Source organism: Dendrobates tinctorius, unplaced genomic scaffold (genome assembly GCF_039654945.1).
Source record: "Dendrobates tinctorius isolate UK_male_01 unplaced genomic scaffold, ASM3965494v1 ptg000019l, whole genome shotgun sequence".
Lineage (NCBI taxonomy): Eukaryota > Metazoa > Chordata > Amphibia > Anura > Dendrobatidae > Dendrobates > Dendrobates tinctorius.
The window spans coordinates 47,317,139-47,344,067 of NW_027361687.1; the positions used below are offsets into that span (position 1 = coordinate 47,317,139).

Sequence of the window (26,929 nt, forward strand, 5' to 3'; positions counted from 1 at the left end):
GAACAAACAAAATGGGGGCGGGGCAGTACGAGCCCTGGAAGTGTACATAGAATCTTAGAAATTATTCATATTTTCCTGACAAATCTCTCCTATAAATGGAGAATCCTCATAGATTGGCGGGAGAGCTGGTAGTGCCACTACATGGCATTCAAGTGAATGGAGAATGCTGTAGTATTAATCACAATGTACACATCACAATGTACAGTATTTATCTGTGTCAGTTCTCAGCTCCTTCATCTAGCTGATCCATGGGAGTACTGGGAGATGGATCCTTACTAGAGTTGAGCGATACCAGCCGATACTTGAAAATATCGGATCGGAATGGATCGGCCGATCTTTAAAAAAAGTATCGGTATCGCCGATTCCGATACCGGGAACCAATGCAAGTCAATGGGGCCAAAATATCGGAATTAAAAAAAAACCTTTCTTTCCTTGTAGGTTAATTCTACATGAAGAAAAACAACTAAGAATAATGTAGAATGTATTGTGGGAGGTGGAGGAGACATTAAAGCCATAGAGGTTTAGCCCAATCAAATGGAATAGCAGGAATTAAACTTTTTTTTTAAAGATGTTAGGAGTTACAAAGATATTGACTATGTTAGCCTCATTTATATTTTGCCAGACATGTATGTCTTCTTCTTCTTTCTTCTTCTTTCTTATTCTTCTTCCTTTTTTTTACCTTCTTCTTCTTATTATTCCTTTTTTTACATTCTTCTTCTTCTTCCTCCTTTTTTTACATTCTTCTACTTCCTTTTTTTACATTCTTCTTCTTCCTTTTTTTACATTCTTCTTCTTATTCCTTTTTTTACATTCTTCTTCTTCTTCCTTTTTTAAATTCTTCTACTTCCTTTTTTTACATTCTTCTTCATCTTCTTCCTTTTCTTACATTCTTCATATTCTTCTTATTCAACAATTATTATTCTACATATTCAACTTCTTCATCTTCTTCCTATTCTTCTTCATCATATTCTTGTTTGTGTCAGGCATTCCTGTAGTTGTTATCTGGAAAAGTTAGAAGTTTACACCTTCCGTTCTGCCTGTCACAAAAGATTTACAACAGGATTTGTCCGCGTTCAGTTTGGCCTGCAGCAGCAGGCCTTTTCCAGGGGCACCACGAGGAGGAACGGACTCACCCCCATACACTGCTTAGTCTTCTTCTGCTTATAAATAAGATAATATCATTTGCTCAGAGTATTAGTCTTATGCTTAATGTTCTTCTGCTTTGTTTTTTTTATGCTTCTTGGTCTTCTCTCTCTTGTTGTTCTGCATCTTGGTGGTTGTCTTCCTGTTCTTTGTCCTCTTGAACCAGCTGACGGTACTGGCACCGGGAGGGGCAGCAGAAGGAACAAGAGCCAATGGCACTACCGAGGACCAGCTGACGGTGCTGGAACCCGGTTACTAAGCAGGAGGTACCTGTGCTACAAAGCACTACCAAGGACCAGCAGACGTTGCCGGAACTCGGATACCGAGATGGAGGCACCTAGGCCAAAGGCTCTGACGAGAACCAGCTGACGGTGCTGGAACCCGGAGGGGTAGCATAAGCTGCAAGAGCAAATGGAAATAGCGAGGACCAGCTGACAGTGCTGGCACCCGGAGGGGCAGCAGAAGGAATAAGAGCCAATGGCACAACTGAGGACCAGCTGACGGTGCTGGAACCCGGTTACTAAGCAGGAGGTACCTGTGCTACAAAGCACTACCAAGGACCAGCAGACGTTGCCGGAACTCGGATACCGAGATGGAGGCACCTAGGCCAAAGGCTCTGCCGAGAACCAGCTGACGGTGCAGGAACCCGGAGGGGTAGCATAAGCTGCAAGAGCAAATGGAAATAGCGAGGACCAGCTGACAGTGCTGGCACCCGGAGGGGCAGCAGAAGGAATAAGAGCCAATGGCACAACCAAGGACCAGCTGACGGTGCTGGAACCCGGTTACTAAGCAGGAGGTACCTGTGCTACAAAGCACTACCAAGGACCAGCAGACGTTGCCGGAACTCGGATACCGAGATGGAGGCACCTAGGCCAAAGGCTCTGCCGAGAACCAGCTGACGGTGCAGGAACCCGGAGGGGTAGCATAAGCTGCAAGAGCAAATGGAAATAGCGAGGACCAGCTGACAGTGCTGGCACCCGGAGGGGCAGCAGAAGGAATAAGAGCCAATGGCACAACCGAGGACCAGCTGACGGTGCTGGAACACGGTTACTAAGCAGGAGGTACCTGTGCTACAAAGCACTACCAAGGACCAGCAGACGTTGCCGGAACTCGGATACCGAGATGGAGGCACCTAGGCCAAAGGCTCTGCCGAGAACCAGCTGACGGTGCAGGAACCCGGAGGGGTAGCATAAGCTGCAAGAGCAAATGGAAATAGCGAGGACCAGCTGACAGTGCTGGCACCCGGAGGGGCAGCAGAAGGAATAAGAGCCAATGGCACAACCAAGGACCAGCTGACGGTGCTGGAACCCGGTTACTAAGCAGGAGGTACCTGTGCTACAAAGCACTACCAAGGACCAGCAGACGTTGCCGGAACTCGGATACCGAGATGGAGGCACCTAGGCCAAAGGCTCTGCCGAGAACCAGCTGACGGTGCAGGAACCCGGAGGGGTAGCATAAGCTGCAAGAGCAAATGGAAATAGCGAGGACCAGCTGACAGTGCTGGCACCCGGAGGGGCAGCAGAAGGAATAAGAGCCAATGGCACAACCGAGGACCAGCTGACGGTGCTGGAACACGGTTACTAAGCAGGAGGTACCTGTGCTACAAAGCACTACCAAGGACCAGCAGACGTTGCCGGAACTCGGATACCGAGATGGAGGCACCTAGGCCAAAGGCTCTGACGAGAACCAGCTGACGGTGCTGGAACACGGAGGGGTATCAGAAGTTACCCCTGAAAAGCAAAGTTGGCATGCCGCAAGCTGGCCGCAGTTACCGAATCACACAGTCCTACAGGGGGTGCTTGTCCTACTGGCACTATGGAACAAGCCTTTCTTACCAGAACCCGCAGTCCACATAGGAAGCACCTAAACTGCTGGCACCCTAGCCTCGGCTAACCCAACCGCAACACGACATGGCAACTTGGGGTGGCAAACTGACATTGACACTTCCCGGAAACAGAAGGCAGGGCTGGAACCAAGCTGGGCAGGAGGGAGTACCCGTGCCAAAGTCAGTTATGAGCAGCAACTGGCGATGTTGGAGCCCAGGACAAGCACTTAGCAGGCTGAGGCCTGATGTGCTGTCAATTGGGAGGCAGCAGGACAGATTGCCATCAAAACAGCAGGGGAACAGCTGACGTTACTGAACCCCACAAACACAGGAGCTAGTGTTTTACTCTGTGAAGACGGCACTTCCGAGCAACAACTGGCTGTGTTGAAGCCCAGGGACAAGCACGGAGCAGGCTGAGGCTGCATTGAAGAAATTTTAAGATCGGTTGTAGACTACTAATTTGAACCAAGCTCCACTTAGGCCTGTGGCTTCACTGATTTTCGTATTTCCCCTGTCCTCCAACCCCGCCAGTTACAGCTCCGAAGTGGCGTCTGCACAATCCACACTTGTTCCTGTGTTACAGGTGTTCAGTCCGGTCAGTTAATCCCCTGATGTGTGTCCGGCAATGTCGCCTGCTCTGTCCACATTCCCATAATGGGAATGTGGACAGAGCAGGCGACATTGCCGGACACACATCAGGGGGGAATGTGGACAGAGCAGGCGACATTGCCGGACACACATCAGGGGATTAACTGACCGGACTGAACACCTGTAACACAGGAACAAGTGTGGATTGTGCAGACGCCACTTCGGAGCTGTAACTGGCGGGGTTGGAGGACAGGGGAAATACGAGAGACAGTGGAGCCACAGGCCTAATTGGAGCACGGTTAAAAATCAGTAGTGGTATGACTGTGTAGGCAGCAGGAGACTTTGCCATCTACACAGCAGGGGATCAGCTGACGTTACTGAACCCCACTGAGACACGGGAGCAAGTGTCTCTTTCCGTGTGGACGGCACTTCCGAACTACAACTGGCTGTGTTGAAGCCCAGGAAATAGGAGGGTGTAGGCAGAGGCCTACTGTATTTTGAATGAGGTGACAGCAGGAGAGACTGCCATCCACACAGCAGGGGATCAGCTGACGTTACTGAACCCCACTGAGACACGGGAGCAAGTGTCTCTTTCCGTGTGGACGGCACTTCCGAACTACAACTGGCTGTGTTGAAGCCCAGGAAATAGGAGGGTGTAGGCAGAGGCCTACTGTATTTTGAATAAGGTGACAGCAGGAGAGACTGCCATCCACACAGCAGGGGATCAGCTGACGTTACTGAACCCCACTGAGACACGGGAGCAAGTGTCTCTTTCCGTGTGGACGGCACTTCCGAGCTACAACTGGCTGTGTTGAAGCCCAGGAAATAGGAGGGTGTAGGCAGAGGCCTACTGTATTTTGAATAAGGTGACAGCAGGAGAGACTGCCATCCACACAGCAGGGGATCAGCTGACGTTACTGAACCCCACTGAGACACGGGAGCAAGTGTCTCTTTCCGTGTGGACGGCACTTCCGAACTACAACTGGCTGTGTTGAAGCCCAGGAAATAGGAGGGTGTAGGCAGAGGCCTACTGTATTTTGAATAAGGTGACAGCAGGAGAGACTGCCATCCACACAGCAGGGGATCAGCTGACGTTACTGAACCCCACTGAGACACGGGAGCAAGTGTCTCTTTCCGTGTGGACGGCACTTCCGAGCTACAACTGGCTGTGTTGAAGCCCAGGAAATAGGAGGGTGTAGGCAGAGGCCTACTGTATTTTGAATAAGGTGACAGCAGGAGAGACTGCCATCCACACAGCAGGGGATCAGCTGACGTTACTGAACCCCACTGAGACACGGGAGCAAGTGTCTCTTTCCGTGTGGACGGCACTTCCGAACTACAACTGGCTGTGTTGAAGCCCAGGAAATAGGAGGGTGTAGGCAGAGGCCTACTGTATTTTGAATGAGGTGACAGCAGGAGAGACTGCCATCCACACAGCAGGGGATCAGCTGACGTTACTGAACCCCACTGAGACACGGGAGCAAGTGTCTCTTTCCGTGTGGACGGCACTTCCGAGCTACAACTGGCTGTGTTGAAGCCCAGGAAATAGGAGGGTGTAGGCAGAGGCCTACTGTATTTTGAAAGAGGTGACAGCAGGAGAGACTGCCATCCACAAAGCAGGGGATCAGCTGACGTTACTGAACCCCACTGAGACACGGGAGCAAGTGTCTCTTTCCGTGTGGACGGCACTTCCGAACTACAACTGGCTGTGTTGAAGCCCAGGAAATAGGAGGGTGTAGGCAGAGGCCTACTGTATTTTGAATAAGGTGACAGCAGGAGAGACTGCCATCCACACAGCAGGGGATCAGCTGACGTTACTGAACCCCACTGAGACACGGGAGCAAGTGTCTCTTTCCGTGTGGACGGCACTTCCGAACTACAACTGGCTGTGTTGAAGCCCAGGAAATAGGAGGGTGTAGGCAGAGGCCTACTGTATTTTGAATAAGGTGACAGCAGGAGAGACTGCCATACACACAGCAGGGGATCAGCTGACGTTACTGAACCCCACTGAGACACGGGAGCAAGTGTCTCTTTCCGTGTGGACGGCACTTCCGAGCTACAACTGGCTGTGTTGAAGCCCAGGAAATAGGAGGGTGTAGGCAGAGGCCTACTGTATTTTGAAAGAGGTGACAGCAGGAGAGACTGCCATCCACAAAGCAGGGGATCAGCTGACGTTACTGAACCCCACTGAGACACGGGAGCAAGTGTCTCTTTCCGTGTGGACGGCACTTCCGAACTACAACTGGCTGTGTTGAAGCCCAGGAAATAGGAGGGTGTAGGCAGAGGCCTACTGTATTTTGAATGAGGTGACAGCAGGAGAGACTGCCATCCACACAGCAGGGGATCAGCTGACGTTACTGAACCCCACTGAGACACGGGAGCAAGTGTCTCTTTCCGTGTGGACGGCACTTCCGAGCTACAACTGGCTGTGTTGAAGCCCAGGAAATAGGAGGGTGTAGGCAGAGGCCTACTGTATTTTGAAAGAGGTGACAGCAGGAGAGACTGCCATCCACAAAGCAGGGGATCAGCTGACGTTACTGAACCCCACTGAGACACGGGAGCAAGTGTCTCTTTCCGTGTGGACGGCACTTCCGAACTACAACTGGCTGTGTTGAAGCCCAGGAAATAGGAGGGTGTAGGCAGAGGCCTACTGTCTTTGTAATGCGGAGACAGCAGGAGAGACTGCCATCTCCACAGCAGGGGAACAGCTGGCAGTGCTGAACCCCACTAACACTTGAACGAATGTGTTTGGCTCTGTGGAGACGACACTTCTGAACACCAACTGACGCTGTTGGAGCCCAGGATTACGCATGCCGCATGCAGAGGCCAATGGGCATCGGTTTTTATGGAGGTTGTGGACTACTACTGATTCTAACCATGCTCCACTTAGGCCTCTGGCTCCACTGTCTCTACTATTTACCCTGGCCTCCAACCCCGCCAGCTACATCTCTGAAGTGGCGTCAGCACAATCTACACTTGTTCCTGTGTTACTGGTGCTCAGTCCCATCAGTTGATCCCCTGATGTTTGTCCGGCAAGTTAGCCAGCTCTGTCCTCATTCCCACTACTGGTTATGGGAATGTGGACAGAGCAGGAGACCTTGCCGGACACACATCAGGGGATAAACTGATGGGACTGAGCCACAGGAACACAGGAACAAGTGTAGATTGTGCTGACGCCACTTCAGAGATGTAGATGGCGGGGTTGGAGGTCAGGGGAAATAGTAGAGACAGTGGAGCCAGAGACCTAAGTTGGGCACGGTTAAAAATCAGTAGTGGTTTGAATGTTGATGGAGCTGGTGACTCTGCCGTCCACACAGCAGGGGATCAGCTGGCATTACTGAACCCCAGTAACACAGGAGCTAGTGTGTTTCTCTGTGCAGACGACACATCTGAGCGACAACTGGCTGTGTTGAAGCACAGGGATTATAGTTCAGGTGGTAGAAAAATGAACACACCAGCAGACCTGGATACAGTTGCCAACCACTAATTTAGTCTGTAAGAGGAATGGCAAAGTCTTTGGAGATCCAGGCCTTGTTCATTTTCAGAAAAGTCAGCCGGTCAACATTATCGGAAGATAGTCGCGTGCGACGGTCTGTTAGTACACCACCTGCGGCACTAAAGACACGTTCCGATAATACACTGGCAGCAGGGCAAGCCAGCACCTCCAATGCATACTGGCTAAGCTCTGGCCATGTATCCAGCTTAGAGACCCAAAACTTGAAGGGGGAAGAGCCATCTGGGAGTACAGCGACAGGGCAAGACATGTAGTCTGACACCATCTGACGGAAGCGTTGCCTCCTGCTGACTCGAGGCGTCGCTGATGGTGTAGACAATTGTGGTGGACACACAAAACTTTGCCACATTTGGGCCATAGTGGTCTTGCCTTGTGCTGCGGCGCTGCCTCTGCTCCCTCTTTGTGCAGAGTTTCCTCCACTGCCTCGACGCACAGAGCTGCTTTGTAAAGCACTAGCAACAATGCTGTCGGGTGGAATGGAAAACATTATGGACTGCACCAGTGACTCTTCGTACTCCCGCATTTTACGCTCCCGGTTCAACGTTGGTATGAGCCTTTGTACGCTGTCCCGGTAGCGAGGATCTAGGAGGGTGTACACCCAATAATCAGCCGAGACGAGAATGTGGGCGATGCGGCGGTCGTTTCTCAGGCACTGCAGCATGAAATCAACCATGTGCTGCAGACTCCCAACTGCCAAAGAACCGCTGTCCCCTGTTTGAGGCGTGACCTCGACCTGCTCTGCATCACCCCACCCTCGCTGTACATACTGAGTAGAGGTTTGTGTACCTCCCTCCTCTGGAGAGATGTCTTCCTCCTCCATCGACTCCTCCTCATCCTCCTCACAAAGTGTCCCCTGCCTAGGCCTTTGTGAGGAAACACGTAGCGCAGACTGTCCAGAAGCAGATGGCATTTGGGACTCCTCATCCTCCACCTCTTCTGAAACCTCATCCCTTAGTGCTTGCAGTGTTTGTTGAAGCAGGCAGATAAGGGGGACAGTCATGCTGACTAGTGCATCATCTGCACTCGCCATCCGCGTGGATTCATCGAAGGCACGCAAAACGAGGCAGATGTCCTTCATAGAGGCCCACTCAATGGTGCTGAAGTGTGAACGGCGCACAGTGCGACTTGTTTGCGCCTGATGCAGCTGGTACTCCATGACTGCTGCCTGCTGCTCACACAACCGCTCCAACATATGTAACGTTGAATTCCACCTGGTGGGTAGGTCACATATGATGCGATGTTCCGGAAGGCCAAATCGTCGCTGCAGAGCAGCGAGGCGCGATCTTGCCGTGCTGGAACGTCGCAAGTGAGCGCACTCTATGCGGACCTTGTGCAACAGTGCATCAAGATCCGGATAGTCCCTCAGAAAGCTCTGCACGACCAAGTTAAGAACATGTGCCAGACATGGGATGTGTGTGAGGTTGCCTAGGCCAAGAGCTGCCACCAGATTTCGGCCATTGTCACACACTACCAAGCCCGGCTGGAGATTCGCTGGCCCAAACCACACATCGCTCTCCAGCTTGATAGCATTCCAGAGCTCCTGCGCTGTGTGGCTTCGATTCCCCAAAGAAATTAATTTGAGTACAGCCTGTTGACGTTTGGCCACGGCTGTGCTCATATCGGTCGTAACAGGCTCCTGCTCTGCTGTTTCTGAGGAACTTGAGTAGGAGGAGGAGTCTATGTGTACAGACTGGAGTCCTGCAATCCGTGGCGTTGGAAGAACACGTACAGCGCCACTCTCCAGATCCGTACCCGGCTCCACAACATTGACCCAGTGGGCAGTGAGGGAAAGGTATCGTCCCTGTCCATGGTTACTGGTCCACGCATCGGTGGTCAGGTGGACCTTGCTACTAACGGCGTTTAGTAGCGCATGTTTTATTTTGCCCTCAACATGTTTCTGCAGGGCAGGGACGGCTCGCCTGCTGAAATAAAAGCGGCTGGGCACGTTGTATTGGGGGACTGCCAATGCCATTAAGTCCCGGAAGGTGTCAGTGTCCACCAGCCTGAATGACAGCATTTCAACTGCCAGAAGTTTGGCAATGCCAGCATTCAGAGACTGTGCTCGGGGATGGTTTGCCGAGTAAGGGCGCCTTTTATCCCATGCCTGTGCTACCGATGGCTGTGATGGATGGGAACGTGCTGTTATGGGTGGAATCTGACAGGGTCTCCGGACAACAGTGGCAGAGGTTCTTCCTTGGCGATCCTGTGAGGAAGCCGAACCAGCAGTGTGTGAGCTGGAGGAAGAGGGCCCAACACGAACTGAAGAGGTGGTAGGTGGTGCTGTACGTTGGCCTACGTCTTCAGGGTGTCTCTGCAACTCCAACTCGTGCTTGGTGCGCACATGTTTCCACATATTTGTGGTATTGAGGTTGCTGACATTTCTCCCTCTTTTGACTCTCTGATGACACAGCTTGCATTTGACAAAGCAAATGTCATCTGCAACTGTGTCAAAAAAGGACCACGCACTGCAACTCTTGTGAGCGCCCGGTTTGCCTTTGGAAGGAGGAATGCTCCTAACGGGTGCCGAAGTGGAGGGTACAGGCAACCAAGTCTTCCCCCTCCCTCTGCCTCCTGTTTTGGCCGGTAGGGGAATCTCTTCCTCCGAGCTGCTCCCATCACCTTCCTGTTGCTCACGCCATGATGGGTCAAGGGCCTCATCATCTTCCCTCCCCTCTTCAAACAGCTGCTTCTCCGGGGTTGTCTCGCCAGCACCGTACGCACCAGAAAGTGGCAACTGAGTCTCGTCATCATCTGATGCGTACTGAGGTGTGCTGACCATAGGCACTGGCCCACTCGCCTCTTCAGATTCAGAGGGACAAAGAAGTTGCGCATCACTGCATACTCCCTCTTCTTCACATTCAGGAATGCTGCTTGGCTGGCCCCCTCTTTCCAAGCCAACAGATTCCGAGAACAGAAGTAGAGACTGTGATGGCTCCTGTCCATGTCTCTATGACTGCCTGGGCACTTTGGCAGGTGGTGAAGAGACAGATGGTTGCTCTTCGGTGCTCTGACCCTGAGAGGATGCGGAAGTAATTGAAGTCGATGCGTTAGCTGCCATCCATCCGACAACGGCTTCAATTTGTTCCTCCCGCAGCAGTGGGGTACGTTGAGGTCCTACAAAGCTGCGCATAAAGGACTGTTGCCTGCTAAAACTGGGGGATGCTGATCCACTGGTGCCCGCAGCAGGCCCAGAATCCCCACGTCCTCTACCTGTAGAATCCCCACGTCCTCTCCCTGCAGAATCCCCACGTCCTCTCCCTGCTGAAACTCCACGCCCACGCCCACGCCCCCGCGCCTTACTCCCTGCCTTCTTCATCTTGCAAGACTGCTTAAGATAGGCAAAAAAGTACAAAGGGGGGCCTTAGTGTGCTTATTCCTGAACAGCTGGTTACAGGTACAAGAAACACTAATTTTATGAAGTGTGTGTGTGTGGACTAGACTTTAATAGGAGCTGATGTGGCCTACACAAGTTCAAAATGTAGTGTTTGGTGAACTTTTTATGTGGTTTCTTTGTTTGAAACAAACTCAAAGTATGAGAACAAAGAATTGAAACTGATAGTATCACCAACTTTTTGGAGCTATTACAATGCAGGCAGGTAACCTACAATGCAAAAGATGAGGCTCCAAAAAAATTGGGTAATACTAATCTGGCTGCGCCGGCAGGGCACAAGCCAGAAAAAAAGGCTCCTCTATCTACTCCTATATAGTGTTTGCAACCAACCAATGTTGATGGATACGGATGGATGCACACTAATAGGAGAAGAAAAAATGAGCTGCACTCAGAGACAAATATGTGTGAGGCAGTGATGCACGTTGAGCGTCCTACAACCAGACGTAGCTGCAGGACACTCTACTCAGCGTGAGCTGCACTCACACACAGTCAGAGACCTCTCAGACAGCCGTCAACAGTGCAGCTAAGTGGGCACTGGCACTGACAGGCTGCAGAAAGGCTCCGCTGTGTACTCCTATATAGTGTTTGCAACCACCGTAGATGGAGACGGATGGATGCACACTAATAGAAGAAAAAATGAGCTGCACTCAAATAAAAATATGTGTGAGGCAGTGACGCACGCTGAGCGTCCTACAGCCAGACGTAGCTGCAGGACACACTACTCAGCGTGAGCTGCACTCACACACAGTCAGAGACCTCTCAGACAGCCGTGAACAGTGCAGCAAAGTGGACACTAGCACTGAAAGGCTGCAGAAAGGCTCCGCTGTCTACTACTAGTGTTTGCAACCAACGTATATGGATACGGATGGAAGCACACTAGATTGAAATTATTTAAAAAATGCAGCTCAAAAAATAAAAGATGTATGAGGCAGCAGTGATCACACTGGGTGGCCTACAGCCTGACGTGGCTGCAGGACCCACTCCACAGCGTGAGCTGCACTCACACAGACCTTGCAGACAGCTGTGAACACTGCTGCTAGGGCAAAGAAGGCTACAGTGGTGGTTTATGTAGCCTGGGTAAAGCACTAGATGTTTGGTGGAATCGCTATTTCTAACTGTCCCTCACAGTCTTCTACAGCAGCCTGTCCCTAACTGAATTCACAGCAGAGTGACCAGAAATGGCGGCTGCGGTGGCTTTTATAGTGCATCATGACATCATTTCGGCAGCCAATCACAGCCATGCCAATAGTTAACATGCCTACATGCCTAACAGGATGTGCCCACACTTCGGAGGATTCCCATTGGCTTAATCAAAGCAAGCAGGCTCATAGCATGATGGGAACTTCCTATTCCGATTCCGATCCCGGAATCCGATATGAAAAAAGTATCGGAATTAAGTATCGGAATTCCGATACCGCTAATATCGGCCGATACCCGATACTTGCGGTATCGGAATGCTCAACACTAATCCTTACTGATCAGATGTTTGTGACCTATCCCCACAGTAGGTCATCAATAATGAAGACTTAGACAACTCTTTGTATTCTGTTATGCTAGCCATTATTATTTGTTTAACTCCAATCTTTCCTTATGATAAAGTAAGGACAAAAGAAGAGATCCATAAAAATAACTTTTATTTATAATATTAAAAACAACAATTATTAAATTAATTATATATATTATTTTTATTAATTATATAAAAATAAGGAGAATGCCTCAAAAATCAGTCCAGAACAACTCATGCAAAAATCAATGGAACATTGATAAAATACAAAGGTAATAAATGCCAAGATATCACAAGAAAAGTTTTATAAAGCCAATAGAAATATATAAATAATTTATCATAAAATTCACAGTGCCAAATATGTAGAGAATATATTATTCTTTTACTAGAAAAAATATAGGCGTTGTATTTCATTAAATGTGCCACATCATATAAGGTCAAAAGACCAAACAGCCATTTAGTATAGACAGTATTAGATACAATGAACAGCTGAATGTGTAATCCCACAAATCAATAGCAAGAGGTATGAATAGTGAAGGCAGAGCAGTGTATCTAGTTCACTGATTGTATCAAGACCTATATGGTAATAGACCAAACTGTCAATAGGTCTAAACAACATGCATACTATAACCTGCTGAATGGGTGAATGCAAAATAATCCCATAAGTCAATAATAGGAGGTATAAGTAGTAGAGGGAGATCGATTCACCTGATGAAGAGTTGTGACACCCGTCCTGACACCCCGACGCGCGTTTCACCACTAGGCTTCTTCCTACTTTTATTGTCTCTTTTGGACATTTACTTGATGGTTTATTATTATTTATGCTTATTTCATCCTCCTAGTTGGAGTGCACCCGCCTCAGTTGAAGATTTTACCAGAAAAAGTGGTGATTGATGATGAGGTCACTCTTCGCTGTGAGTCCACCACGAGTTTCTTTCCTATGCACTATAGGTTCTATCACAATGGTACAATATTAGGAAATGCTACAACTTACCACAAGGGATTTGCAGAAATGAGACATATCATCAAGTCAGCGACCATGACTGGACCCTATTACTGTGACTCTCGAAATGATATTTCATTGAGAATACAAAGAAGTGAAACAGTAAATGTCATCATTATGGGTGAGAATTTCTAAAATTTTAGGCGGCTAGAGAAATGTGGATTCAGAACACATGACACATGCACAAAAACTGAACGGGTCATAAGACCCTGTTCACACCACCCAAGAACTAAGACACAAAAACAGAACACAGTATGACAAACGTGCATAAATACTCTGCTGTAAAACATATGTAACTGTAAGTAGCAAGTGCTAGTAAAAGATGTTAACAAAAACAGGGTATTTTGTTGATACGTTTTTTTGCAAAAAAATGTACGCTAAGCCACTCCGCCGCGTCAAGGCATACCCTTCTCGGAGCAGTCCTATCTAATATATTAAAATATATTATATCTAAAATATTAATTTTTTTTTACAGTTACATATGTTTTACAGCAGAGTATTTATGCACGTTTGTCATACTGTGTTCTGTTTTTGTGTCTTGGCTAGAGAAATATGTCTGGAAAATTCAAATTAAAGAATGAAAATACTTTCATCAAGCTAAAGTGGCTGTCTGGTGGGAACAAGTTATTACCTATCCATTGGTCCGCTGGGACCTGCAAAAATGGAACTGGTGACTTTTATTCCCATTAGAATGGAGCGGCAGTATACATGTTTGACCGCTGCACTATTTATTCTCTGTGTGGCTGCCGAGTGCCATGCTTGGCTTTTTCCAGCAACCCCATAGGGAATGAATGGAGTGGAGGTCAAGTGTCCAACCTACCCCTTCATTTAGAAATGGAGATAAAAGTTCCTCCTTAGGAAACACTGAAATTCCCTGTTTTGCCTTTCAGTTAGGGTCCCAGTGGTCGGATACCTACAAAGTTATTACCTATTATGACTTTTACACTTGGCTTGGCTTTGTGCGGACATTTTATATAGTAATAGTAGTAACACATCAGAACATATTTTTACAGTAGACAGCTGTAAGAAAAAGTCCTACTGAGAGCTGGAAGAGCCGGGAAAAAGGTCGTAGACAATTCTTTTATCAAGCTGAGGTCGAAGTTTATTAAGAGATACACGGCAGAACAGGTGTGGATTAGTCAGTGAAGTTGAAGCATGCAGGCACAAAACAGGGTTTAAGACAGGCAAAGAATCGCTGAGAAGTCTGGCAATGAAAAGGCCCCAGCCCTGGCCATGGTGTGGCACAGCGGCATAATGGCGGTGGAATGGCCCCGAGCAACAGCAACAGGGGCTTTTTATACATTATGCAAACATAGGAAGCTGTATACATATTATAGCAAAAGGGCGTATATGGTTACTTCATATCTTTTTGGACAAAGGAAGAAGTAACACAATATTACATCATTAATTAACTCTTCACCAAACCACATTAAAAACCCGTGAATTCAATATTCTCTCTAGCTACTGACATTATTCTTATTACTGCTCCTAGACTAAACCCATCAATTTATACATTTGCCAATTGTAGAAGTCTGTTTTCTACTAACACTATCATAAATACATATATTGACCATATATTGGCTGGTTCTATTTTCCCATTGCCCTGAGGCTGATCCAATTTACCTGTATGCACATCTGCTAAATTTGTTAATGGGCATGATCTCATTTTATATCATCCATCTGCTTTTCCAGAGTACATCGAATTAGTTCTATTGTAAAAGTTGATTATATTCTAACTTTCACAAGATGGCTGCCTGGTTGATCATGGCAGATCAGTATATTATAGCTGACCATTCTCTTACAACAACCACAATAAATGAGTTACCATAATCTTTGGCATTTTTGGTTTAAACAGACCCTGTGGCAAATGTCTCAATAACAATGGACAAAGTTTATGAGGATTACACGTTGGGCAAGACTGTGACTTTTACCTGCTCCATTCTGCGTGGATCTTCTCCTTCATTTCGTTGGTTCCACAATGAAAAATTAATAGAACAATGGTCAATGTTCTACCAGCTTATAGACAACCAGGAAAGGTTATATATAGATTCTCTTCAGATTCACCACATTGGGGCTTATCGATGTAATGCCAGCAATAAACTACCACCTAACAGAACCTTCTCTGTCCTGAGTGCCCCCAGATACATAAATGTTTTGGAACCAAGCCTGGATGGTGAGATTTCTTTAAGCAAAACTTTTAAAGCCGACTGGATAGATCTGGTTTGTGTTTGACATTGTTATGGCACTCTCTGCTGTGAGAGGGGATAGAGAGAGCTGCCTTATTTATATACTTTCTCATAAAGATCTAGACACATTTTATAAGGTTATTATCAAGAATAAAGTAATTAGGCAATGAAAATTTTATATATTTTGATGAAGTCGCATTTAATTACCTGTTGAGGTTAGTAATCTTCTTTTCCAGTGAAGATGTTAAATGTGAATTCTGATTTATAATTAAAGCCTTTATTGAACCCCATTATTAATATTTTAAAAAATATTTTTTCTAGCAGAAAGCCATGGCCCATTTATTGCACTGGGCATTGTGCTGTTGGCTATACTCACTGCCACCCTTGGCTTTATATATAGACAGAAAATTACTTCATTTTTCAGAAACTGTACATTGCACCAACTCAAGACAGGTAATTCTGATTAATTCTGATATAGATCACGTTTATCTTTACATTTTTTAGTTATTATTTCAAATTTCATGTTTTATGTTTCCTACAGAGAAAACTAATGGCCAAGCTAGGTAAGTGGGCATTGTCTGCTTCCTATAGGAATCGATAGATAAATTAAAGTAGTTTGTGACATGGATTATGATGCAGATCAGTTGTCTTAAAAATTTACATCAAACCTGCATTGGATACTGTAACATATGAGCCAGTTAGTATCCCTTTTGTTCCTGCTTCAGCTGCTCGGTAGCGGCATGAGTTTGTGGCAGGTGACAAGTGACAGCATCGGTCCTATTTAATTCCTGAAACTTTTGGTGCCTCTAGATCAGGGAGCTATGAGGTTAATTATCTGTTTTTTTGACTATTCCTTACTGAGAGCCTAGGCTGGGTCTGTCTGCTATTTAAATCCCAGGATCTCTGATTTCCACTGCCACTGACCCTATTTGGTGACCCTTCCTGTCTCTGGTATACTTCCTGACAGCAGCACTTCCATGGAAGCAATCCACTCAACTCCATTCTAAGACTAGATCACTGTACAGGAGTTAAATGGTGAAAGATGGCGTAACTCTGAAATCTGCCAGATGGAGAGGCTTGTGCCAAGTTTGTCCAAGGCAGCCCTTTTGAGAATGTAGCCTCTTACAGTCATAACGGCTACTCTTTCAAAACTCTTTCATTTGGGTTTTGAAGCAGATACCCATCAAAATCTACTTAAAAAACTCCACATGCACATATCCTTAATATGACTTTTGACATGGATTTCATAATTTGACTTTATTACTACTTTTTTACTCTTCTGTTATTAAGAACTATAGATGACCCAACAAATGATATCAGAGCAAGTTCATCCAACAGTGGCCGGGAAGTCTACAGTAACAGTAAGAATCTCTTATATATTTGGTCCTGTTTTTCTTGTCTTTACATTTATAGACTCATCGTAGAAGTAGAACTTCATGTATCTTAAGTTCTTAACCTAAACCTAGGCAGCGAATCTGAGGAACCCTTCAGTATATCACCCTAATTCCTCTTGTGGGGTTATGAATATTTCTGACCAGATTTCCAGGTGGTGGCACTAAGCAAAATTACAGACTAATTGCAGTAGCATTGCCATCATAGAGAACATAGTATTAGGTTCAGAGGTGAGACAATTGGAACCAAACAGAAATATCATTTGAAATCCAGAGGTGAGCCATGTCCAAAACCAGGAACACAGTCAGAAGGATCAAAGGTGTCAAACCAAGTGTTGAGGCAGATGAAAAGTCAGATCATGTACTGAGTCAGTGGGAACTAGATGCAATGATATAAACCAAAGCTTAGGAACAGTCAGTGAGGGAAGGGAAGCTTTTGATATGCTATATTGTACACACAAATTGGCATGGCAGTGGCCATGGACAGGAAAAAACATAGTTGCAGAAAGGAATTATAGCTTCTGAATAGGATAAGAGGAAAGTGAGTGCAAAAGTCAGATGAAGTAATGAGTCTCAGGTCAAAAGAAGAAGACCACTGCTGAATTATGGTAAACTAAGTAACGGTCTTATAGTAACAACAGAAAATCATTTATCCCCATTCCAGAATTTGTTGTATTTTGCTAACTGCAAATTGCTTATGCACCATGCAGCTTAGGTTGAGTAATAGATTTGCCCTTATTGAGAGCAAAAAGTATCTAAGCAGACAGCAAATAGATAACAGCTAAGTATTACCCAAAAGGGCTGACTGCAGAGTCATTTTCAGCTCCCAAATGTCATGATCCCAGTGCAGGTTTTTGAGCTGTGCGTCAGGGGTTAATGTCTGGAGCTCAGTGCAAGTTTTGACCTGCACACCTGGGGTTAATGATTGTGGCCTCTCTATGGTTCTGGGAGAGCTTCTTAAACCCCTGGGAAGCTCCAATCCCTGTCAGTTATACTTTTGCCTTTGGCCTAGTGTACTGACCCCCGTGTGCCTGTTTGTTGCTATAGCTTGTTTATATCGTTCTGACCCGGTTGTGTTCCCCGTTGTGAGTTTGCCTGTTGATTCTGTACTGCGCTACCCTCTCTGTGTATGACTCGTTGCCTGTGATCTGACTACTCTCTGCTCGCCCCTCTTGTACCTTGCAGATATCTCTGTGTATGACTCATTGGCTACGTCCTGACTATCGTCCCTGTCTATGCCCCTTGGTAACTTTGTCTTGCAGTTACCCTGCTAGGAGTTCTCTTGCAGCTCCTAGCTCTCTGGAGTTTAGGTCACACTCCTAGCAGTCACGTGCTTCAGGTCCTGCTGTTCTGAAGTACACACCTACTCGGCTGCTGCCCGCTCCACAGGTATCTTTGAGCACAGTTCACTTTACTCAGGACACGCGCACTGGCTCAGTGAGCATGCTCAGTGCGGTGTTCCTGACACCAAATAAATGTAGTGCTATTGGTGCACTTTGTTCCATGTGACCAATACTACTGTTTTGTGACTCTGAGATGCTAACTTGTCTTTTTCCTCTTAGTTTTCATGTATGTCCCAGTCAATATGTGCAATAGGTTACATTTTCCCTTTTTTTGTAGTTCCTTCCAAGGAACATGTTGTCTGTGAAGACATATGTTACGCCCATATTGGTATTAATAGGTTCCAGAAGGTGAGTCACACGTTTTGATTACCTTTTAAAAATATCCAATTTGCATAACGCGAAGAGTTTAAAATCCTTCCGGACCTCATATCAGTCTCAGACAATCTTCTGACTCTATACATTGTTCTGACACTTTGGAAAGGTTTTATCTGTTTACATTACAAAATGTCTAGTGCCTTTTATGTACCAGAATTTTGTTGATTTCATGGTCTAACTGCCGTAACTGTGAAGAATCTTTATACTACTGTTGAGAATTCTTACATTCAAATTGTCCTATCTTTGTTTTTTTCATTCAGTGTCTCCATACCCAAACCAATGCAATGTGAGTATTTACAACACTTATGATTTTCAGAACATTTTAAGACACCAGATATTAAAAATTTAGAGAAACAAGAAGTGTCTGTTTCTCTCATTTCATTCACCAGATCTGTTCTGGATTTTATCCCAATTTTTTTTTTACGAACAATAAACCCATATCTGCTGTGGAATGGATTGGCGAAATCCCTAAGGGACCATTAAGAAAGCTATTAGCATCAATGAACCAACCAAGTTATCATGTCTTTCTACTCACCTAAGAGGGGTGGTCCAGGACAGCTTAATGACCAATACAAGTGGCTCATAGTGGCTGCTTTTACCACCCGCCAATCTAGTTCTTTCATAAATCATTACTTTCTAGATTCGATTACTTCACTAAGTCATGTTCACTGACCGTCCCACCAATCAATGCCTTAATAAAATTCACCTCAAATGAACCTGTCCAATAAATGTCAAGAATAATTCCCAGAATTGAAAGTTCACCTCTATTCATAGGATAAGGAATAATTTACTGTGAAAAAACTTGGCACTCAAATGGCAAAATGAATTAGATCCTTCGTTTTATTTGCATCCAAATTGTATATTGTGTTAAACGTTTTCGATCCAACAACGGATCTTCATCAGAACTTCTCTAAAAAAGCATATTTACAAAAATAGAAAACAAATCTATGTTATTGGGTATCACATTTAGAGAAGATAACATACATTACAATGCATACTTCGAGAGGCAAGGTTAAGCTGTTTATCAAAAAATACATAAATCCTGTCAAACAGAGTCTTGAAGGTGAATTCCAGATGTGAAGTGATCCGTGAGATTAGGTATATAAATCTGTATTAAGGAAATATCCACCAACATCACTTAAAGAATCTGTAAAATCTATAGAATAGGTGAGAACATGGTTAAGGATATGAGGTTCTGGTAACAGGTGCCAACCAAAAGGTGAAAGGTGACAGAAATACATGTGTTGTGTAAACTATGTCTTTCCTAAAAAAGAGAGAGCAAAGAGAAAATCACATATAAAGTGGGATCTTTAAATCATTGTAATATGCAGAGAACAATGGTAGTGGCGCGAGTGAGCGTAGGAACATCACTAAAGTAAATGTAAATTGTACCTGAATTAATTATGATATAAGGAGAGCGCTGGTGTGACAACCCATGTCACTTGTTTCGTTATGGCGCTGCAGATGATAAAAATGAAAAAGGATTGCTTTGATGTATACCGCTCTTGGAGCGATGTGGAAAATATTGTTTTGTTGTTACCTGACTCCTCTGGCTACTAGAGTCCTGCGGTGTGACCGCTGAAGTGGAGAGAAACGTCAGTGAAACCGCGGTATGCCCGCTGAAGTGAAGGACGCCAGGGTACTGGGCTCCACTTCCGGGTTTATATGTCCTGGCGGGGAAACTACACTAAGCGTCATCATGTTACGTGCAGCTAGAGGAGGACAAACCCGTCCACGTCATCGCGCCTGCACACTGCAAGCACAGCAGTTACATCAGTAAATGGAGGAGCGCGCCTGCGCTCTTACTCCTGTTTGTGGCTATCCATATCATCGCGCCTGCGCACTGTATGCCCAGCGATTACATTTGGCAATGGAGGAGCGCGCCTGCGCTCTTACTCCCTGCTTGTGGCTATCAGGGCAGGGAAGGATGGGTGATTGAAAGTTTCTTGTAATGGCCACCAGATATATTATACTTGCGCTCACTTTATTTGAAATTAACATAAAAATAATAAAAATGGCTCATTTTAAAGACTCATTGTGGCTGAGCAATGAAATGAAAATTGTTTTATTGAAAAAATATAGTAAAAAAATGATTTAATAAAGTAAAGCTAATATTATTATATAACTAAATGGACATATAGGATCTACGTTTTACCTATAATTAAATGCCCTTAAAGGGTAAGGAGGAATGTATAATAGGAATAAACTATATGAACTTTAGTTTTGAACCTTGGCATATATGGAAAATCTATGGTCTATAAATATGTAAAGGTGGCGGAGAAAAAGATACTATACCAGGTGAAACAGTAGTGCTCGGTGAGGAAGTGAAGAGTCAATTCTAACGATTCTATATGAGAAAAGAGAAAATAATGGTCAAAATAGGTACTTTAAAATACAAAGCATTCAAGATATATACAACATTTAGTCCAACAATACTCCATATCACAGAAATCTCTGTGTGTCATAGTCTCTATTGAGTCCTCTGGGCTCCAAGGTTTGTAAAGTGAAAATCCAATAGGCTTCTCTTTTTTTGAGCCTCTTTGTCCTATCGTACCCTCTTCTGTCAGCTTCAATTTGCTCCAATACTTGAAACTTTAATTGGGAAATATTATGTCCCTTCTCGAGAAAATGATATGGGAGTGGGAGATGGGATTTTTTACATCTTATATTAGACTTATGCTGTGAAATTCTGTCTTTCACCATCTGTGTGGTCTCCCCCACATAAGCTAGGCCACATGGACATTTAATCAAATACACAACGTATGTTGATTCACACGTAAAAAACCCCTTGATAGGAATAGCCCTTCCCGTCTGTGGATGAAAGATCTGATCACCTTTTTGTATGTTATTGCACTGTAGACAGGATAGGCATGGAAATGTGCCACATTTTTGTGTCTGGAGAAAAGTTTGTCTTGGTACCCTTGTATTGGAGCCAATATCCGCTTTAACAAGCTTATCCTTTAAATTTCTTGGTCTCCGATAACAAGGGAGAAATGGTTTCTGAAATTCCTCTATCTCTGGATAACTTTTTGATAACAGTCCCCAGTGTCTGTTTATGGTAGATTGTACCTTTCTCGAGTAGGGGTGATATGTGTTGACAAAGGGAATACGTTTATCTGCTTTTTTGGTTTTATCAAATTGGCCTATCATGGATCTTGACTCAGTCAAAAGCTTTGCTGGGTAACCCCTTTCTGTAAATTTCTTTGTCATGTCGTTCAGTCTTTGGGTCTTAGTGGCCCCCTCTGAGACTATTCTATCTATCCTGCAGTATTGTGATCTGGGGATAGATTTTTTAACTGTGGATAGATGAAAGCTGTCAAAATGTAAGATGCTGTTCCTATCAGTTGGTTTGATATAGAGGTCTATCTTCAGGGTCCCTAATGAGTCTTTGTTGATCAATGTATCTAGGAAATTCATCCTGTCTTTATCAAATTGTAGGGAAAATTTAAGTTCGGGTCATATATTATTGATGTGATGATCAAATTGTATAAGGGTGTCCAGGGGGCCATTCCACACGCAAAAGATGTCATCTATAAATCTAAGCCATATCAAAGAATGTTGCATGTATAAGGGGTGGGTATAGACATGATCTTCCTCAAATGAAGCCTTATAGGCAATAGTGTAGGGGGGCGCTACGTGTGACCCCATTGCAGAGCCCTGTTTCTGTACATAGAATGTGTCCTGAAAGAGAAAATAGTTCTCTTTTAACACTAGTTTCAAGAGATCCGAACAGAGGTTGCGGATTCTACTATCCATGTCTGCCTTTACCATCAAGATCTCAGTGGCTCTTAAACCCTTCTCATGTGTAATGGACGTATATAGGCTGTTAACATCCCACGTGACCAGAAAGGAAGAAGATGGAAGAGAGCCCAAAGATTTGATGAGTGATATAAACTCATTGTTGTCTTTCAGATATGACCTTGTAGTTTTAACTAGTGGTGTAAGTATTTTCTCCAGAAACATAGCCAGTGGGGAAAGGATGGAGTCTGTTGAGGACACAATCTGGCGACCTGGTGGTTTTTCCAATCTCTTGTGGATCTTCGGTAATATGTAGAAGACCGGTGTGATGGGATCTGAATTCAAAAGAAAGTCACCTATCTTTTTATATCAATTGTGCCTACCCCTATGTGATGTTGTATGATGGGCTTGATTTTATTGATAATGGAGTCAAGAGGGTTATGGGAGACAGGCATATAAACCTCTCTATCACTTAGTTGTCTGTGAATCTCGCTTAAATAGTCTGATCTGTCCATGATAACTAAAGCCCCACCCTTATCGGCAGGTTTGATGACCAATGATTTATCGGAAGAAAGGTCGTCAAGCGCCATTCTTTCTTCTCTAGGTAGGTTGGTATGGTGGTGGAATTTGCCCTGATTGACTTCCCTATGAAAGATTTCTATGTCTCTTTCAACTAGAGAGATAAAGGTCTCAATCGGTGGGTTGCCTTTTGGGGGCATAAAGGCGCTCTTCCATTTACTGATGTAACCGCTATGCTTGCAGTGCGCAGGCGCGATGACGTGGACGGGTTTGTCCTCCTCTAGCTGCACGTATCATTATGATGCTTAAGGGAGTTTCCCCGCCGGGACATATAAACCCGGAAGTGGAGCCCAGTACCCTGGCGTCCTTCACTTCAGCGGGCATACCGCGGTTTCACTGACGTTTCTCTTCACTTCAGCGGTCACACCGCAGGACTCTAGTAGCCAGAGGAGTCAGGTAACAACAAAACAATATTTTCCACATCGCTCCAAGAGCGGTATACATCAAAGCAATCCTTTTTCATTTTTATCATCAGCAGCGCCATAACGAAACAAGTGACATGGGTTGTCACACCAGCGCTCTCCTTATATCATAATTAATTCAGGTACAATTTACATTTACTTCAGTGATGTTCCTACGCTCACTCACTTGCGCCACTACCATTGTTCTCTGCATATTACAATGATATAAAGATCCCACTTTATATGTGATTTTCTCTTTGCTCTCTCTTTTTTAGGAAAGACATAGTTTACACAACACATGTATTTCTGTCACCTTTCACCTTTTGGTTGGCACCTGTTACCAGAACCTCATATCCTTAACCATGTTCTCACCTATGCTATAGATTTTACAGATTCTTTAAGTGATGTTGGCGGATATTTCCTTAATACAGATTTATATACCTAATCTCACGGATCACTTCACATCTGGAATTCACCTTCAAGACTCTGTTTGACAGGATTTATGTATTTTTTGATAAACAGCTTAACCTTGCCTCTCAAAGTATGCATTGTAATGTATGTTATCTTCTCTAAATGTGATACCCAATAACATAGATTTGTTTTCTACTTTTGTAAATATGCTTTTTTAGAGTTCTGATGAAGATCCGTTGTTGGATCGAAAACGTTTAACACAATATACAATTTGGATGCAAATAAAGCGAAGGATCTAATTCATTTTGCCATTTGAGTGCCAAGTTTTTTCACAATATTACGTGGGCTGGAGACCCTACTTGTGCACCTAGTACCATTTATTTGAAGAGTGCCTTGTTGCTTCTATTAAGGAATAATTTACTGACTGATGGATATCTGACAACTGGAACCTCCAGTGATCCTCCTAATTATAAGTCTCTGAAACCACAAGAATGGGGCCGCCATCTTGAGCAGATTTGAGGTTGTGCATGCTCGACTTATGCTCCATTCATTGTCTGTGGTACTGTTTGTAATAGCTGAGAAATATTCTTCAGAGCCTCATTTTCGTTGTTTCTGACCCCCGTACTGAGGATTGCTAGTTAAAATCCCAGTAATGCATAAGTTATTTCCTATCTTATGAATGTTTCAATTCTGAAAATAACCTTTAAATTTATTCAGGATAACATCTTTTCGGATTTGTCCAGACAAGGTTGGTCATCTTTCACTTTGGTAATTGACCAATTGACTTTGGTTTCATCAAACCTCTTCCAAACTTTAATAATTGGTGAACTTTTCTGGGTCCTACAACATGATGATGATCATATAAATTTTCCTACATCTGGTGCCATAATCATAAAATCCATAAATAGTATTTGTGGGTCATCAAAAACAAGTAGGTTAACATTTGAGTATGCTTTTCCACCCTTTTCAGTGACATATTCTGCCATCAAAATGATGACCGATACTGGAACCACCCAAAGGACACTTAACTGTACCGACCTCTACCAGAATTTTAGTAATAACAGATTTGGGTGATGGGCTTGGCAAATCAACTTGTAACAGAGACCCCAATTTATTTTGGACTGGTACAATTTTTGGAGGCAAATTATAAGAGTTCATGTATGGCAGCCATGATGTGATGTTTGATAAAGAATGGTGTCTACAAGTGGAGCCAAATTTTATTAAATTAGTCCTATTTCTCCTCAATAAAAGAATCACTCTATCTTTATTAATCAACATTTTTTCCTATTCCATTGATAAATCTGCCCATAATTTTTCTTTTTGTACTTTTTATGTACAGTACTGAATAGTCAACATTTTTGTAAATTTTCTTCGTCATAATGATTTATGCTATGAAATAAGTTTAGCTTTTGTGGTTCAATAAATTATTATTATTGTGTTACCACATATTTAGAGTTTCTTCCAACTTGTTAGACAGCCACTACTAGATAATACAATATTGTAGAAAATTTCTTAAAAAGGCTTCTAAACTCAACATTACTTTGACAACCCGGCCAAAAAAAGCAACCCAACTCTTTGATTTGTAACACAGCCAAAAAGTCACATTTATGAGGACTGTTGGGTTCTTTTCATTCTTCTTTAATGTTCCATTCTTGGGTTGAGTTGGGACAGCCTTTTTGGAAGTGATTCCTACCACCATTGCGTGATTACTGCCTTTCTTGGCACTAGAGTTGTTTAGAATCGATTTGCACATCCAGTTCAGTTGGCTGCAGATGCCAGCAGGTAAGTGGTGGTCCAGACCACTATAGAATGGGAATATTTCACACCAACTCTACTTGGCACAAACCATTATCCAATACTAGGGCTTTAGAGGACTCTTCTATTAAAGTCTGACATCACTGGGGTGTTCTGGAACATTCAGTTTTGATGTGAGAAATCAGCATGGAGAGTGTAATAAAGAGTATACGTACTGATAGGGCCAGATGAACGGGATTCTGGAGTCCATGATTACTGGATAATTCTTGTATTTCGGGAAGAAAAAGAAAATTTCTGAAAATCATAACAGATTATGTGACTGTTAGTTTTGTGTTTTCTTTTTTTGTGCAATTAAAATGTATCTTTGATGCTCCTCTTGTCTCCTAAAAGAAATGTAATCCTTTCCCAATAAAGACATTTTTTGTTTTTTTCCTCACCAATTTTCTTTTTTCTTCCGTTGTCATAGCGGTATGAGTTGTTTATTTGTAGAATGAGTTGTAGGTTTGAATGACACCATTTACGTTACCATATTATGAACTGAATAATAAGTAAAAAGTATTTATTCCAAATGCAGTGAAGTGCAGGAAAAAGTTACTTCTACATTGTTTTTGGGATTTCTTTTACGGCATTCATTGTGCAATAAAAGCGACCTGGCCACACAATTCTCCAGATCTGGACTAATACAAAATGTTTTTATGTTTTTTATGTTTTAGTAGTTTTAAAAAATTCTGATCTTTGTAAAAAAATTTCTTTGCATTTTCTGAAACACATAACTTTTTTATTGTTTTATTAATGGCAACCTAATTGGGTAGTTTTCTTGTGTGGCGAGTTAATTTTATTGGTATCATTTGGGGGTATTTATAATACTTTTTATTACATTTTTGAAGAGATGTGGTAAAAACTTGGCAATTTTTTTTCTTTATAAATTTTTTTGTATGGCTTAAATTATGTTACATTTTCACAGATCAAACTTTAAACAAATGCAGCCATCCCCAAGCTTCTTAATTTATTTAGTTCTCTTATTTTTCTTTTAAGAAAAGAGGGGTGATTGGAATTTTGAGGTTTGCATTTATTTTTAGCTAATCTGTTAATGTAAGGGCAAAAATTTCTCCTTGTTGAAGATAGCTCCAAGTTATCATAAGAAGAATTATAAGCCAGATAATGGAAAAAGGTATGCAAATAGCCGCTTGCAACCAGAAGGATATTTTCCTGTAGATCGCTATGTATCAATGGTCCGCATTCTTTTTGGATGCAGTTCATTGACAACATTTTTTGATCTGGCAGGATTCCATTGAAAATCTTCATACCTTCATGGTTACCTTTAACGATGATACTTATAATATCCATCTTACATATCAATTTGATAGGGACTCTGTGGAGTTCCTACAGTGCTGTGAAAATTAATTGGGACAAAGCATTTTTTAAGTAAAATCGTAAGTTGGTTACCAGTCAGTGATTCAAACCAGTTTTAACAGCTTTGAACAGGCACTCACACCTGTTCAAAGCAGTTAAAACTGGTTTGAATCACTGACTGGTAGTAACCAACTTACGACTTTACTTAAAAAATGCTTTGTCCTAATTAATTTGCACAGCACTGTAGATGTTAGGCTGAAAAGAGACGCTCATGATTGTCTTCAAATGGATTGATCTTATTTTACGGACTTTAAGACAAAATTTTGGAGGAAAGTAGGAGGTGCATCTTATAGACCAGATGCACTATATAAAATAATGTCCCCTGTGGCTGTGAATGGGAGAGAAGCGGCAGCGGTGGAGGAGCGGGTA

General features: G+C 43.8%; 1 protein-coding gene across 1 annotated transcript in view; it reads left to right on the forward strand.

The window, feature by feature from the left end:
* The window catches only part of LOC141083113 (uncharacterized), a 60,533-nt gene extending 35,115 nt beyond the window's left edge, over nt 1–25,418 (forward strand). Inside the window, exons 9-16 of the mRNA XM_073567300.1 lie at nt 12,808–13,089; nt 14,824–15,141; nt 15,476–15,607; nt 15,696–15,717; nt 16,445–16,515; nt 18,166–18,240; nt 18,524–18,549; nt 24,341–25,418. Of these exons, the coding sequence (XP_073423401.1) occupies nt 12,808–13,089; nt 14,824–15,141; nt 15,476–15,607; nt 15,696–15,717; nt 16,445–16,515; nt 18,166–18,240; nt 18,524–18,549; nt 24,341–24,466 (1,052 nt within the window). The 3' untranslated portion in view covers nt 24,467–25,418. The remainder of the gene's footprint in view (nt 1–12,807; nt 13,090–14,823; nt 15,142–15,475; nt 15,608–15,695; nt 15,718–16,444; nt 16,516–18,165; nt 18,241–18,523; nt 18,550–24,340) is intronic.
* The last annotated feature ends 1,511 nt before the right edge of the window (nt 25,419–26,929 follow it).